The 17428-nt window shown below is 37.3% G+C and overlaps 1 protein-coding gene across 10 annotated transcripts in view; it reads right to left on the reverse strand.

Moving 5' to 3' along the window:
* STXBP5L (syntaxin binding protein 5 like) overlaps positions 1-17428 on the reverse strand; it is a 202619-nt gene that overhangs the window by 32883 nt on the left and 152308 nt on the right. For 8 of the 10 annotated variants that reach the window (XM_035314746.1, XM_035314754.1, XM_035314752.1 and 5 more), the window contains one exon: positions 13187-13252. The exons of 1 other annotated variant lie outside the window; for it this stretch is intronic. In XM_035314746.1, coding sequence (XP_035170637.1) covers positions 13187-13252 — 66 coding nt within the window. Of the gene's footprint in view, positions 1-5679; positions 5731-13186; positions 13253-17428 lie in introns of all 10 variants that reach the window. One more of the 10 variants, XM_035314748.1, reaches the window with a different exon arrangement.

Raw genomic sequence — 17428 nt, forward strand, 5'->3', positions numbered from 1 at the left:
CTTTTTATCCCCCAGCCTTAAGAAGAGAAGGCTCAATAGCAACCTTATTGCTGTCTGTAACTACCTGATCTGAGTATACAGGTAAGATGAAGCCAGACTCTTCTCAGAGGTGCACAGTGATCAAATAACAGCAAAGGACACAAGCTGGAACAGGGGAACAGGGGAAATACTGGTTAGATATTAGGAGAAAGTTTTGTTTTGGTTTCTCCTCCTGTGTGGGCAGTCAAAAACTGGAATGGGTTGCAGAATCTCTGTTCTTGCAGACATTCTAGTCTCAGCTGGACCTGGTAGGTCAGGACTGACAGACCTGCTTTGATCAGGGCTATAGCCTAGACAGCCTCTAGAAATCCCTTAATTATGCTATAATTCTAACTACAAGCAGATTTCAGATGACTCCTCAATTCAGTGGTATTTTCAGACCCAAAAATGAACAGAAATTACTTTGCCCTTCTAGGAGGAGACCTACACTGGACAGTCCATGAGTTCCTCTGCATATAAAAATACATATCATTTTCAATGTACACTGTCAAGTAATTCAAACAAAGCAGTGTTAAAGCTAGATGTCTGGATTGCCTTTTCTAAATATGTCAGACCAAGGAGGAAAGAAACTCAAAATTATGGTGATTTTGAATTTTCACAAATGTTCTTTGGCCCTGCAAAAAAGCCCTACATATCAAGAGCCAGAAAAACTAGCAGAGAATGCTCCACTTAAAATCAACCAGGCAGTAAGCAAAAAAAAAAAAAAAAAAAAAAAAAAAAAAAAAGATTAAAAGTTTCAAAATTTTGCCAGATGAATGCATGATGTTTGTCCTGAGGCAACTGAGGCAGTTTGAGAAGTACTGACTAGAAAGCAACGTCTATTATGAATCTAATAATGTCTGCTGTAAACTACTGTGAAAGGGTAAGGCAGGAATTGTTGTAAATCTACTGCTCATCTTTAAAATAAAAATGAGGTCTTCTTTATGGCATCTAGCTGCTGCTTCACAGGCTTAAGAGCATCCAGAAAGTGACACTTTCCTTTTAATGAAATCCAAAGGCATCAAATGCTGCATATTTTCATACTACAGTTACATTATTATATGCATTAATATTTGAGGAAAGAAAAATCAAACAGATTCCACAAACCTGGTGGAACATACACAGCATAAAATGGAATACAGAGTTATAACCAAAGCTTCTTTGTCTGACTCTTACAATTGTGTTTTATGAAGTCAACTTTCAGAATCAAAGCTTTTGGACCTCTGCATCAGAAAACATTTCCCAAATCTTGAAAAATTTGAGCTTGTTTGGTACTCTGTCTAGTTTCTCACTTCTGTATAAAATGGGAGACATTATCTTTGAGCTAGGCTAAGAATTCATTCAGTGCTTACAAACATCTGCAGAAAGCATGGGAAATTATATTAATTTTTTGAAGATCACATCTTAGAGGAAAGAAAAATGTCTGTCTCTATTTGCATTTTCTTTAGTTCTTTGTCTACTAAAGGCTAGGTGATAGCAGAAATTCATGCAGTGAAACCATCTGTTCAGAGGAATTAAATAAAAATGGATGGTCACTGAGTCTCTTGATTTTTAGTTGGTGATTGTGTCTAACTCCCTATGATCACCTGGGAACTTTAAAAGGTTTTAAGGAAATGAGCAGAAGAGAAACATACAAGCTGATGCTTGAAGTGGCTGGTGAAGCAAAGTTTGAAAACTTTCATATGAAAGCAATTGTATATATCTAGCCCAGATTCCCCACTTTGATTAGGATTATCCTCATAATTCATTTCACTGCAACAGTTCATGGAAACATAGATCATCTTTTCAGAAAACTTTTGGGAAACAGGATTAGGTTTCAAAATAAAGACACTGTCATTCTGAGCTGCATCTGAAGACTAATGGAGAAACTGTATGGTATATGCAACAACATTACTTCCTTCTAGACAATCCAAATCACCATTTGGGTTACAGATTTGTAGTAGCTAAAACTATCAAGAAGTTATAATGTCTTTCCATATATGACATGTTCCCACGTTTCTGTATGGAGGTATGGTATCCACAGATATGACAAGTTCCTCAGCCATGAAGGATAATAATCACTACATCAAAATAAAAAGATATTGAGGTCAGCTAAGTTACCAGTCATACAAAGGTCAATGCAGAGTCCCAACATACCTTTAAATCACGAAAATCCTGACAAGGTTTAACTAGACACCCTCAGTCATGGAATCAGATGTTACTCCTTTAAATACTAGAAAACAACCCTCTAAGCTAGTGCCATCAGCGATAGCACCTCCACACGAAATAGATTTAACCTCTACTATTTTAATTCAAAACAAAGTGAAAGCAAGGACATTACATGAACCACATCCTAACAAGGGAGCAGAATTGTAAGCTGCCAAACGATAATGTATTTCCCAATTAGCTACAGTTGGTGCTGAAAGCAGGCAATGTATCAACACTCCAGAAAAACCCGTGAGCCAGAGCCAAGAGGATGGATGTGCAGTATCTTACCATTTGAAAGTGGTGACTGCAGTACCTGTAATACAAGCGTGGGCCAGACAGCATTTTTATCCCCTGAATATTAAGACTATAGGTACGATCTCAGACAACAGGCAGCAGTGGATAAATAATCCCTAATAAGCTCTACAAGTGTAGCCAGGACATTTTGGAACAGATGTAAATGAAATACAGACATTATTTATCACCTTTTCCAGGAACTCTCATTTAAATTTAGTTCCTTACATTAAAAAAAGGCTTTCCAGCCAGTTGCAAAATAAGCTATCTTTAATTCAGCACAGTTTTAATGACCCGAATAATTAACAAGAATCTTCTGCCCTTCTAAGGGAGTCAAGGAGCAGAACTAAAACAAGATTTTTGTTTTCTTTCTTTCTTTCTTTTATTAACCTCCCCCCCCCCCGCGGGGGGTACTTTGTTTTCTTTTTTTTTTAAAAAAAAGCTGCTTTTGGCGGTTGATTAGCCACGATTAATCGGCAGCTTATACATTGAATGCTGCTTCCATATGCTTCAACCTTAGCAATCTATCAGGCTTCCTGATCATAGGAGTACAAAGTACCCAATAACTGTAGTAGTAATAACAAACAAATGCTTAAGTGAAAATTTGGTAATACCTCCCATTCTGTAAGAAATTTTTGAAATGAAAGGAGATCTACCAGTTTCTGCAGGATGTTGAAACAGACCTTCTGCTTATTTTTAGGTTATTTTGAACTTGTTCTACATTATTCAAAAATAATGAGAACAGGTAATTGGAGAAACAGGACTGTTGAAATCATGGATACGATTATACATTCCTGTCCTGGTTTCAGCTGGGATAGAGTTAATTTTCTTCCTACCAGCTGGTATGGTGCCATATTTTAGATTTAGGATGAGAATAAAGCTGATAACACACCAATGCTCTAGTTGTTGCAGAGCAGTGCTTGCACTGAGTCAAGTACGTTTCAGCTTCTTGTGCTGCCCTGCCAGCGAGGGGACTGGGGATGCACAAGGAGTTGGGAGGGCACAGAACCAGGACAGCTGACCCCAAATGGCCAAATGGACATCCTGTACCAGGTGGCATCATGCTCAACAGTAAAACTGGGGGGACTGGTGCTGACTGGGGATGAGATGGGTATTGGTTGGCTGGTGGTGAGCAATTGTGTTGTGCATCACTTTTTTTTTTTTTTTTTTTTTTTTTTTTTCTTATTCAACTGTCCTTATCTCAACCAATGAGTTCTTGTGCTTTTACCTTTTTTGATTCTCTCCCCCATCCCACTTCAGAGGTCATGGAAGAGAGCGAATGGCTGTGTGGTGCTTAGCTGCTGTCCAATTTAAACCATAACAATTCCATTAATCTTCAGAATTCCCTACATCTGCCATACTTAGGATGGATCTTCATGCTTCTTATACTCTTAGGTTGAATTTACAGCTTTTCTTTGTACATTGCTGTCCTGCTTCCCAATCCTTGTGCCTTTTTTATTTTTTATTTTTTAACATAAAACTGCCTTTAGTTTTTCAGTATATTCTAGGCAATGCTTACAACATTGTCCAGCTCCCAGCATGACTGCTGAAAAGCTGTGGGTAAGGCATTTTTTCCTCTGATATGTAACCTGAAAGTTGTGTCTCAAGATGTTGACCAGAATAAAATCTTAGTATTAATTCTCATGTTATACAGTAAAGCCCTCACCACTTCTAGTTACGTAAATTTGTTTCTTGTTTTGCTAAATACCTCTAATTCCAGTCTTTTACACATTAAATTTATCTTTTTCTTGGGTTATGCTTCAGATCTTTCAGATGTGCTAACATAATACACATCTATTTTATGCTATGTGTCCTTCAAAATGATCTTTTAAAAATAATACTAAGAAAGCAAAGTCCCACCTATGGAATGTAGTTTAGCTTTAGATCCTGCTCTATGGCTATCCTAGTGCTCTATATATTCACCTTCCCTCTTAATAGCTGCCCATTTATTTAGTGATAAAAATAATTTTACAGGTCTATAGCTGCCTGCATCTCTCCTTGAGAACTGGTATTATAATTTTCCACTCAATTTTTTGGGGGTGTATACCTACATTCCTAGTATCTCAAACATTACTGTTAATGATGGAGTAAATTATTTCAACTAATTCACTCTGTACACTGAAATCTGCATAATCTGGTCTGGATTTCCCAATGATCTTGCAGCATTTATTTACTTAGCCATTATCAGGAGCTATTAACAGTTTTCTACGTTCCTCCATCATTTATAATGTAGAAGACATGTTTATTACCCTGACTTTTGCCTTGGGGAACAGTGTTACATTGGTTTATACATGCACAAGATTCCTAGTGACAGAAATTAAGTTCAGCTGCATTATGTAAGAATGTGATCCATCTTTAATTTCTATCTCTAAAAAGACATTCAAAGTAATGTGGCATGACTACACAGCTTTTTCAGTCATCTTACATGAGAAACTTCCCATGAGAGCAAAACCAAAAAGGACTCCTTGATACTGAAAAACAATTATAAAAATCTTTCTGTTAACCATGCACTCTGCCCCAAAAGGCAGGAGTGATTCTGTTTATGTGAATATTTAAGAGGGCATGATCTGCCCCAAACATTTTTGGGTTATGCAAGATATTAATTACATTTTAGGTTTCTGAGGTGAAACTTCCGCTTTCACTTACTATGCTTTTCCACTGAAAAATTGAAGAAGGATTGAGAAAAAGGTTATGACAGTATACTTAACAGTTAGCTAAGTCTGAGACAGAAACGAGTGATTTTTGATCTGACATCCGCAGAGCTCAAAAACACCATAAAATATACACGTTCAACTATCTTATTACTGCCGTGGCACGGAATTTGTATGTTAAATAAAGAAATAGACTAGCGCATGCATTGGGTGTTATAGGCAGAGAAAAACATAACTGACAACCAGTTATAATGCTTCAGGAGTGTCAAAAGTTCTGGAGCCACTTCGTAACAAAATATTACACACACAGTGTGTAATGATTAGCAAAATGTATCTACATAAAATAAATGAATATTAAACAAGCAAAATGCTGAGAGCTGCCAACAGAACTGTATGGGTTAATAGGTGGTTTTTAGAAAGCCTTTTCAGACAAAGCCTCCAAGGTTATTGTGTTATCTCATGGATCAGTTGGTAAAATGTTTTGCCAATGAATGTAAGGAAGTTTAAAACTGTTGGCTTTCGCCTACCGTACCAAGATCAGTCTTAAGATCTGTTGGCAGACTTAACTTTCTTGATCCTTTAACTGAAAAAACAGAAAAAGGAGAAAGGCAGTTGTTAATAATTAATAAAGAAAAAGGAGTGAGGGAAAACAACATGCCATCTTCTGGTTAATATCATGCTGAAAGTTTGTAGCATTTTTCTTTTTTTAATCAGCAGAATTATGCTTTATTTTTTTTCATGTATCCCATTCAGAAAAATAAATGTAACTAAACAAAAAAGCACTGGAAAAAACATTACTCCAGCTCTCAAGAAATGAATAGTGTTCTACATAGCTTTGGCTGTATGCTGCAATATCTTACCTTGTGATGACAGGAATGATTAAAAACAAATAAGATTAAGGCAAATATTGCAAATGCTGGTTATGCAGCATATCACAAATATTAAACACCTGGAAACCGATTTATTAAGAGGTTGCAATGAAGTTATCTGATGACATCATACTCAAGATATCATTCAAAAAAGAAGGCATATTGTATAGGTAATGGAGACAGACCACATTACTGTACATATTACAGAAAAGACATTGCACAGAAATGAAATACAGCAGCTTCAGGATACAATGCAGTTTTATCTAGACATCAAAATATTGCATTCAGTTTGATGAAGATTTAATTATCTGTTGTGTTCCAAATACACAACAAAACTATGATTTAGCTTCTGTTCAAAAATGTTTTCATTTCCTTACACATGAGCACATTTTAAACAATGAACACCAAAGAACTAAAATGAAGCATGTCTTGTATCAGTCAAAATGGTATTAAACTTGTTAAAAGAATGTCTTAAGAAATCTTTTATTATTAATTCAGAGGACTTAATTTCCAATATGGTTCTTTTATTTTGTCTTCATTCAGTTTTTTTCACATTGTTTTCTAGCTTTTGCCCCTTATGTATACTGTCTGTTATTAGTAGTAAACAATGAAGTATTTGTCAGCTAACTACTATAATTCTGAAAAAAAAAAAAAGTCCCACATCATAAGTATGACAGTGGCAGGAACACTGGGACATATGAACATAAGGAACAAGTCCTTTGTAACTCCTATTAAATAAGGTTTTAGGTCAGAAGGATGCCTAGAACAGCCACTTACCATTTCAAGTCACAGAGCCCCTGAAAGAATCTCTGTTGTAATGTCACCAACTACAAAACCTGCAATGTGGCACAGGAAAATATCAGCTGGAACCTATACCCTATAGTAGTGTTGTAGTATTTTTTTTTTCTCTCTCTTTTTTTTTTTTTTTCCTTTGCTGTTCTTTTTGAGCCCTTGGAGAAGACTATGGGAGCCCTTCAGGCTCTTGAACAGCCTTTTGGTATCAGTAGAAGCAGCACAACCCTCCCAGTAACACATTTCTAGCTGTCACTTTAAACAGATGCTTTAGAATAAGGTAAGGAGATCTCTTCAGATCAAACCAACATTAAAATCTTGGAAAATAATTTCAATACCAAGTCTTAGGCCTGTGCATCCATTTTAAGCACTCACACAAAGGTCAACCACAATGCTTTGAAAACATTCTGTTTATTTGGAGAACTGTCATACACTTTCAGACTGAGAACAGAGGTTACTGCTCCACAAAATCAGTGCTTTGCTAATAGAGAAAGAAGCAGCACTTATGATGTGATCCCCTTTTGCTTTAAGGAAAGGACAAGCTCTGGCTCAACCGCACCTCTGAAAAAAGGATTACTAACACCAATGGAAGGTTGTAGGATACTTTACTAACAGACTAGAATCTATACTGGGATATTTCAGAGGTATAAAGCCTAGCTGCATTTAACAATAAGGGAGCCTTATTAGTGCTATCATCAGAGGCTTTGAGATTTATAAAGTAATTTAAGCCCTTCCATTTCAATATTACAGCTATTCCTGTATAACAGATTCTATTTTGTATGCCACAGCTATTGCCAAACTGTGGTATATATGTATGAACTGGAAGACTGCAGATATAGTTCCCAATTATTTGTGCACAGGCTCATGCACGATGTGCAAAGAAAGCTCCCTCTGATTCCCCCAAAGGACTGTAAACAGGCTCAATCTGAGAGCTTCTGCAGCTGCTTTGAGATAAAATAGGCATACCATACTGAATGCTGCAATCTAACAGGCTCAGGATGCTGGAGGGACTGAAGCTGGGAAAGAGAGGGAGTAAAGATCTGATGAGTTGGACTATGGGCACAAGGACATTATAGGCATCCCAATATTGGGAAAAAATAGGAAAAAAAAGAGAGACCGGCTTGATGTTCCTGGGTAGTAGGGAACATGGTGAGTAGGGAGCAAAAGTAGAAAGGAGACACACAGTATTAGGAAATGAAGTATAACTGGGGAATCCAGAAGTTACTCCCACCACCATTTCCACCACCAAATATGGAATTTTTGGTGTAGGACATCATTGTGCTAAGACACAGTGTAACTGCATAATACTACTTTTTTTTTTTTTTTTTTTTTTTTTGGTGGTGGGGGAATAAAACTAAAGTTTTAATAATAAGCTGATCAGAATGAGAATATTAAAATGCAAACAATTTTTAATTCCTAAGGTATGTATATTTTACTATCTCTACATTCATAATAGAGGAGGATCATGAATAGTATGATCATGTATTTTGCTGAGAATGAGCTTCTGAAAACTATTCTAATTTATGAAAGAAGTAGAGTAGCCAGCCTCTTGCTAGTTCAAGAGGCTAGCAGAGCTGTTTGTTACCTTTGCTTCTTTGCATTCATGCCGGAGGCAGCCAGCAAAAATTGTAGTACCACAGTGCAAGGTAAGATACATGTCAGGAAAGTCCCTGCTCAAAAGCCTAAGTTTGGATGTTTAAAAATATCTAAAAACAGGATGAGAAAGAGGCACAGAGTTAATAGGTAAGATCTGGCAGCTAGCTAAGCTAAAGTCCCAGGTTCCCTGAGCAGAATACATCCCATCTTGTAGCCATATGGTTCCTATCAGTCTTTCAATGAAAACACCAAGGCACAACCAACCCAAACAAGCATGCTCTTGCAGCTATGACATTTGGTGGTGTGTCTCCCCCAGCATGAGTGTAGTCAGAGAAAAGATTATTCAAAATGAAGGTGATTTCATAGAGCTCTTTTTCTATTAGTCAGCTTTTGGTTCCAAAACACTTTGGAATATCTGTTCCTGTCCTTCACTGCTAAAACACGGATTTAAGAGACGAATATTTAGATACCCACTCAGATAACATACACACAAAGATCATGGATGCTTGGCTTCTGGTGCTAAGAGCCAACTTGGGACATCCCCCTTCCTTTGGTGGGCTCTGGTGAAGCAACCTCAGACAGTGCTGTGCTTTTCCCAGGGAGCTGCTTTCTGGCTGAGACTAACTCTTGCTGAGCTACAGCTCCCACCACATCAGCCATACCCATGCCTGGCCACGATCCTGCTGATTTGGACCCAGACTCATGGACTGACATCTTCACCTGGACCTGCCTGGCAATCCCAGGCTACATTTGGCCCTGCTCACCCTTCCCAGAGCTGCCCTGCTCCCTCATTTAGCTCCTGTCTCTGTGGCCCATGGGGAGCTGCTGGCCCCTGCCATTCCCCAGCAGTGAGCTCAGGCCCCCTCAAACCTCCAGGCTGCAGGAAGGGCTGCCCTGCTGCTCCCCTTGAGCCCTGCAACATGGCCCAGCCCCAACTCTCAATTTCTTACCCTCCACCAGCTCATAATGCTCCCTGTTCCTTGCTAATTCCTGACAAACACAGTTTCTCAAGATCTTAAGCAAGCATTAATTTATCTGATCTGAAACTTCCTCACATATTGGAAAAGTGATAAAATGCATCTTGTGTTCTAGGATCTCTTTAATGTTTAATTTGCTTTCTGACTAATAAGCATTATTTTTAATTTAACGTAAATAAGTAGAAATGGTTATTCTGGCAGTGTCATCAATAATCAAGTTTCAAAATAAATTACATTGTTTTCACACACACAAAGTTTTGAAACATACATATCCTTTTAGGAGACAAACAAGTAATTTTCAAACCGAGTCAAATCTCTTCAGTTACTTTGCAGTTACCCAAAAGGTAGAAAAGAGTGACTGTTAGAAACTTCATAATATTCATCTTGAAACTAAACTATATAAAAACATTTCATTTAGGAAAATGGGAGGTTGGCATGGCATGGGCCTAAACCCAGCTCATGTAACCAGTGGAATAAATCAAGACTGTAGCACTTAGAAGTCATAAGAACTAGTATACCTGCCATTAGGCACCTGTTCCAAAGCTCGTGGAAATCAATTATGGAAGTCTTTACGCTGTCTTCTCTAAGATCTATAGTCTTAAATGTATTTGGGATATGAGCTGCCAACATGAAGGTGATTACTTAAGAATAAACACAAATGAACTTCCATTTTAAAACACATTTTAGAAGTCACTCTCCTGCTCATGGACTGATGAAATTCTTTCCTTTTAGTCTTTGAAAGAAGTCTAAATAATCCCTTGCATCTTACACAATGAAGTGAAATGGCCTGTCAGAGATACATTTCCTACTGCTCAGTGTTTTCAACTACATGCTTCAATATGAAACTGCATATAAATGGTTAAGGAAGCAAGGGACAGAAAACCTATATTCCTAGAAGCCCATGAATAATATTTCCTTAATTAGATAATAAAAATAAAGCTAAATATTACTGGAATAGGTACCGTTTTGTAATACATTATATACTAATTAACTCCAGCATTGGGTGACCATTTATACTACGAGGACTTACAAAGCCCCATCGTTTTTTTAAAATTTAGTTTTAAAGATACAGAGCCCTCAGAATTAAGGTAGTACAAAGCCCTGACTTCTGAACTCCAAATCACAAATGAAATCTAAATGCAATTTGACATTCCCTGTTGAAAGGACATGGCATGCATAAGTAAGGATAAGCTACTCTGATGGTATTGAAAAATACTGATCTCCACTTTCCTTGATATGATCTGAGATTTTTTTTAAAGCCAATCAAGTACCATTATATGGCATGCTGTACTGTGCTCATGAAACAGTTTAAACAGAAAAGTGTTTTCATTAATGTTTTTCATTTTGCCATTTTTTAACAACTGTTATTCCATATATATATATATTACTATATCTGATATACATTTTATTTACACACTAGTGTTGCTCCTCATATTCTTCCCCTTCCAAGGAACCAAGGATAAAGTTGCTTACCAGTGTGCCAGCATGAGTATGGTATTTGTCATACAGACTACTGTCCTCCAGCTCTTTGCACTTTGTGTATGCATTGTGCATACTCAGGGCCAGCATGTGGCATCAACTTCACTGCCAGTGAAGACCTAATACTGATGTGGCCTGGTAACTGTAGAGAAATGAAACTACTCAAAGCATCCCTTTTGTTATTGAAACTCTGTCAGCTGGTGATGTAGACCTACCCAGTGAGAACCTTACCGGGCAACAACTTGAATCATTTGACTCAGCACACAACTGTTCTTTCTGTTTCTCCTAAATATCAAGGATAAAGCCTTGGCCTATCTTTAGTAAACATACATGGTGGCTGATTTTACAAACACAGACATTGTGGGACTCTGCAGAGTGCAGCACAATTCCATTACGGAGCTCATGTGCCTTGAACTTTGAAGAGATCAAAGGCAAGTGTAGAAGTAAAAAGATCCTGTCAAGTGAATCCGTAACTATACAGATTTATTATATGAGGTAGAAATGTTAATTAGTGCAAAGACTGATGTGGCTGTGAGGCTGTGCTGATAAGCATAAGGTAGTTCCACTCACAAGTTCTTGGAGGTCACACTTTTGAGGTCAGCTACTCCAGGTGTTTATTCTGAGTTTTGACTAGTTTTACAGTAGGTATACCAGAGCAATTTTTTTTTTTAGTTTTGCGTACATTAAAAAAAATACTATCAGTCACAGTAAAAGTAATTTCTATTTTAAACAGCGGTTAATTTTATAACATTTACTGCCTACAAAATTGCACCTGATTTCACATTTTAAAGACTCGAGGCTTAGAAAACAACATGAAGGGCTAAAATAGGAAACATTCATAAATTTGTCAGTTTCCCGCACTGAATGTTCTCTAAAAGAGAAAAGCAGAAGAAATTGCAGAGCAAATTAACTAAAACGTATCTAAATTAGGTATTTTGGATCAACAGCAGAACTAAAACATCAATTTTAACTGCAGAAAATGTAAGATGCTACAAGGTTCACTCATAATTTTAAAACTAAGCATATGCACATATATTTACCAAGTCAGTGATCTCTCAGTTTTCAGTAAAAAGAGTTTTTGGTGTGTCTTTGGAGAGAAGATCAAAAAGCTGAATTCCAGTGATCTGGGTGATAAATGGTCTAATTATACTGGTGCATCTATTTTTTTTTTTTTTTTTTAAATTCCTTATGGTACGTTTCTGAGGCCAAGCTCAAGAGTTTGAGCTCCTAGTGTTATACCAATATTATTAGAGAACTTCAGTATTTCCATATTGCCACCATTTGGGTTGCAAATAATACAAGGAAATACATCTTTGTTTCAGAACAACTATTTTTGTTTTAGTTCTTGACGTATCATGGAAACACTACTTTCAGATTTTTGTCAACTAGTAATTACTGGGCTACATTCAAAGTGAAAGTGTCCTGTTAAAGTAGAATATGTGGAAAAAAAAAAAAAGGATTTGAATGGCATCAAATCCTGTGGGAATTTGTTACCATAACTAAGGAAAAATATCTAACCAATACTTACCAAACTACAAGGTAAAGAAGTGTGATATGCATACCACAAACAAAAGGAATGCATCACAGCTACACGTGCTTATTTTCTATCACACCTAGAAGTCAACTACCTAAAATCTAAAACGGCTCTAAGCAATGAAGTTTAAGACAGTGAACTCACATTAAAGATATCAATGCAGACTAGGCACTTGCAGAAAAAGTCTCTAGGAATGTGCTGAACTCCATATTCTGAAGGACTACGGGTAAGATGGGAAACATAAATTTTTAAATGGCTGAGATTTCACTTCAGGGTTAAAGCAGTTGATAAACTGATATTTTTATTTGAGGTTATGTTTCCATTGTAAATTACAGCACTTAGGCGCTGGCAGGCTCTAATAGTTAAAATTTATCAGCTCCATATTGCTACTTTCCAAATAACTTACCTATTTGCACATATGTATAATATATATATATATATATATATAAATTATAGGGACTCCATTAAAAAAAAAAAAAAAGCCTTTTAGGAAAACAGAGAAACAAGTCTCTAACAAAAATGCTGAGTCCGTTTGAGACATGGGATACACCTGCACAATGTTGACTATTCCAGTGTTTACTTACTCTTCACCTCAAGATGCACCACGTATAAATTACTTTTCTTTAAATGAACAGACTTTGGATTTCATTGTGCTGTATAATAAGCACTTTTCCAGTAAATTCTCTTCAGAACTGTGACTATACACTTCACTTCTTAGGGATTAATGAAACACAGTGATGTATGACATGAATGGCTTATACAGACTGCAGGAAGAGAAGCCATCACCTTTACCTGAAGTGGGAGACTTGCAACGCTCTAGCTCCAGGGAAACTGGACTGTCACTGAGTTCAGTCAGGCCTGAAAAAATGGAGTTAAAAAGTTAAGTTACAATCTAACAGGGAATGCTTCAACTTTCTCGGCTGATGATATTCTACACTCTAAAGTCAATTTGGAGAACGGAATGGTGTGAAATGTGAGGGAAATACCTATTTCAGAATAACTGCACTTTTCAGGCTGCCACTACAGAAATTTGGGTCTGCTTTAAAAAGTAAAAATAAAAAATCACACCTCATGTTAACTCAATTTGTTTTCCCGAGGGCCTCAGGCTATAGTCACATTACCTAATGGCCCAAAGCAAGTAAATATAGTTTAGAATTTAAATGTCTGCCATGTAAATCAAACTCAGTCTTCCCTGTCCAACTGACATGGAATCATCTCTGGGCTTTCACGTGCTGTGGAATGCACAAAGGAAACCTTAAAACAGGGTGGGGAAGGACGAAAAAAAGATAGTACTGGTGAAAGAAGAAAGTGAATACAAGAATATCATCACTACAATAATAGGATCTTTTGTATGAATTCACACAAGATAGCTCATTTTAAAGAGCACATAGGCGATGGTAATGCTGTCTGAATATAAGAAGCAGTTTTTTAACAAGGTACCTTACACATTGTTCATAAAGATTTGTGAGGAACTCATGTGCAGCAGTCTACCATGGAGAACAGCAGCAAGCAGCAAGTGATGTAAGCCTAGTTTATACTGCTTAAGCATGGGCTTGTGTCTGTGATCAAGCTAAGACCCATCTTTAGCACAGATTGCATACATGAGTTTGAACATGCCTTCTGGGCATGTCTCATGCTACCCTTTACCACAGGCTAACTGCTGAGTGGGTGAGCTGGGCAGGGCTGTACCTATTCAAACATGCCCTTCATATGTAACCCATCATGCCCTGTATCACTTGTGACAAGGAGGTCTGACACTTCATGCCATAGGCTACTTCGGACTGGCAGACAGCCGAGCACCAGACATCCATCTGCTAGCAACTACACTCACAGCACTCAGGTTGTAGAGTCTAGTAGGCATTAGCCCACATTCAGATGCACATCACTGCAGTACTGACAGTGAGTTTATACACACTGCTTATGTTGATGTATCCTGGAAGTCAAACATCCTGGACCTTTCAGTATGCTTTAATCTGGCACCAGTCCTGCCATGTGATATGTTTTTAATTTTGTATGGCTTCTGGACATTAAACTTTAGAGACTTCACCTCTAAAATCCATCTAGACGCTTGTTTTAAAAAAATAAAAGAAAACTCTGGTACCATTCTGTCATTGAAGTCTGGTACCAAAGAAGGTCTCTTTGTATTAGAAACAATAGGATCTCAATGTAGACAGTGGTATTTTTTATTAGTGTAATTTTGAACTGCTATGAGAAATGGGGATTACCCAGAGCCTGATAAGCAGAATAAAAAGCTGCCACCACTAGCTAAGCTATGCCACTGCTAGAAAAACGTTGAGAACACAGCATCAATTTGGTTTGTCAAGTAGTAATACTGTATTTGCTCCTGACTCTTAAATGACAGATCACAATCAAAGTATTAATGTTACCCCTACCCCCCCCCCCCAATTTTTTGATTCAATTTAGAATCTGTGGCAGAATTTTATATCGTAATCAGTTGTGAGTCTTGGAATACTTTTGGAATTACAACAGAATTCAGGAACTGCAAGCACTCAGGGAGCCTCTCTATGTGTATCTTTCTTACAGCAAACCTTACACCTCACTTTTTGGTCTCTGTATGTACCTGCAGATTTGGGACATTTGATTTTTGCAGAAGTTTCTGCAAGGTATAGTGCAAGTTTGCTTCATTAATATATCAGAGGCCTCGTATAAATAAAATGTAACATTAAACTCTGATTCTTTTCTAAATGCAGTGTTGGAGTTTTAAAGATTTAAGATTATGGTTATGATGTTATGATTAACGAAATCCTTCAAAACTACATTGAGTTACTATTGGTTACAGTTATAATTCCAAATTGTATGTCATATTTAATTCTAAGTAAAAATTATTTTTTTGTGAGTTCACAGAAACACCATTACAGCTCGAGCCACATTATGGTGCTACTGATTTATGCAGGAAATGCACCGAAGACACCACTGTTCTGAAAAACAAATAGCAACTACTGCGAGAATACCACAAGCTCTTTATGCTTGGCAACAGTTCAACAGCTTACTACAGTAAAGATGCATTTCAAATTATGGCATTTTAGAATGGTGAATGCAAACTTCGTTACAAATCTGGACTTGTTGTCAGGCCCCTATAATCTCTAATAATGTCCACCAGCATATGCTTAAAAAATAAAAAAGTGCAATAGTACCATTTATGCTTAGTGTGGGGATTTACATGCCCTCCACAAGCATGCTGTCTTAGTCTCTCTTGGACACTTAGATTTGCTTAAGAACTGACACTTGCAGATTTTACCCTGCCATAAATCTTTCTTGCTTAAAAACGTTGAGTTCTACTCATTATTCAAAGTTTCTTTTAATCTTACTAGATTAACAATCAAATATATTATTTGACAATGACTTGCACAATCAAATCATTCACTGAAAGGAATAAACACATGTTTGTCAATTTTTAATATGTTACCTTTGATTCCATTAAATGTTGTCATTTGTTTCCCTTTGAGATAAGAAAGGAAGTACTCAAGCTCCTAGTTGTACTAGCACTTATTTTCTACTGTCATTTCCTTTATAAGGAAACCACGTTAAATCTTTTTAATAATTACTCATCTGCAAGTATTTCCACACAGCTCAGTTTCCCTCGAATCTTTGAGAGGCTACAACAGCTACTGAAGTTGCATTAAAAAAACAATTTCACTTCTTGCTTTGAAGTTCTGTAGGCCCAATCTGTGTCCCAAGATATTTTAGCTAATTTTAGCAAAAGTAACCAGGAAATTTTGAGTCCGGGTAGAGCAAGAATAACATAGCAGCAAAACTAAAGGCAAATAATTGAGATTGGGAATTTAAAGAACCACTTGTGAGAAGATGTACCTGTTGACATTATAATGAAATTGATTTTTACTTTGAAGAAATTATAAACACAAAACTTATGCAATATCTAAATATATCTTATGAAGCATAAAGCAATTTTAATGGCATCACACAGACACTTTTCAAAGTTTACTGTTTGCCATCTCCTTTTTAATAAAGAACCAGAAACATTAGTAAAGGATCAAAAATGCCCTGTCTAGTATGAAAAACTTTTATGAACTCAATTTAAAGTAATTTTAATTTAGAAATTTTGATCTCTGTGATTACACAATTCAGACATAATTTACTAAAAAATACAAAGCCATAATATATTTCATTAAACATTATGAAATTATAAGCAAATTCTAATATCCACGAGCCAATAAGTAAACTCAATGTTATCTTAATCCATCATCTTCACACTGAATTACCATAATATAGAATCATAGAAGTTAGAAGGGACCCACAAGTATCATCAAATCCAACTCCTGGGTCCCCCAAGGACCATGCAAAATAAATAAATAAATAAAAATCAGATCATGTGTATGAGAGCACTGTCCAAATACTTCTTGAACTCCATCAGGTTTGGTGCCATGACCACTGTCATGGGGAGCTTGTGTTCCAGTGCCCAACCGCCTTTTTGGTGATAACCCTTTTCCTGATATCTGGCCTGAACCTCTCCTGTCACAACTTCAAGTCATTCCCTTGGGTCTTACTGCTGGTCACCAGAGAGAAGAGATCAGTGCCTGCCTCTCCACTTCCCCTCATGACAAAGTTGTAGACCTCTGTGAGGTCTCCCCTCAGTCTCCTCCAGGCTGAACAGTCCAAGTGACTTAAGCTGCTCCTCATATGTCGTCTCCTCCAGACCCTTTACCACCTTTGTTGCCCTCCTTTGGACACTCTCTAAGAGTTTTATATCTTATGTGGCACCCAAACCTGAACACAGTAATCAAGCTGAGGCCACACAAGTGCAGAGTAGAGCGGAACAATCACTTCCCATGACTGACTAGCAATGTCGTTCATGATGCACCCCAGGGCATGGCTGGCCCTCCTGGCTGCCAAGGCACCTTGCTGGCTCATGTTCAGCTTGGTGTCGATCAAAACCCCCAGCTCCCTTTCTGCAGGGCTGCTCTCCCACCTCTCATCCTCCCGTCTGTACGTATAGCCAGGGTTGCCCCTTCCCAGGTGCAGAACCCGGCACTTACAGTTGTTGAACTTCTTACT

Source organism: Oxyura jamaicensis, chromosome 1 (assembly GCF_011077185.1).
Source record: "Oxyura jamaicensis isolate SHBP4307 breed ruddy duck chromosome 1, BPBGC_Ojam_1.0, whole genome shotgun sequence".
Lineage (NCBI taxonomy): Eukaryota > Metazoa > Chordata > Aves > Anseriformes > Anatidae > Oxyura > Oxyura jamaicensis.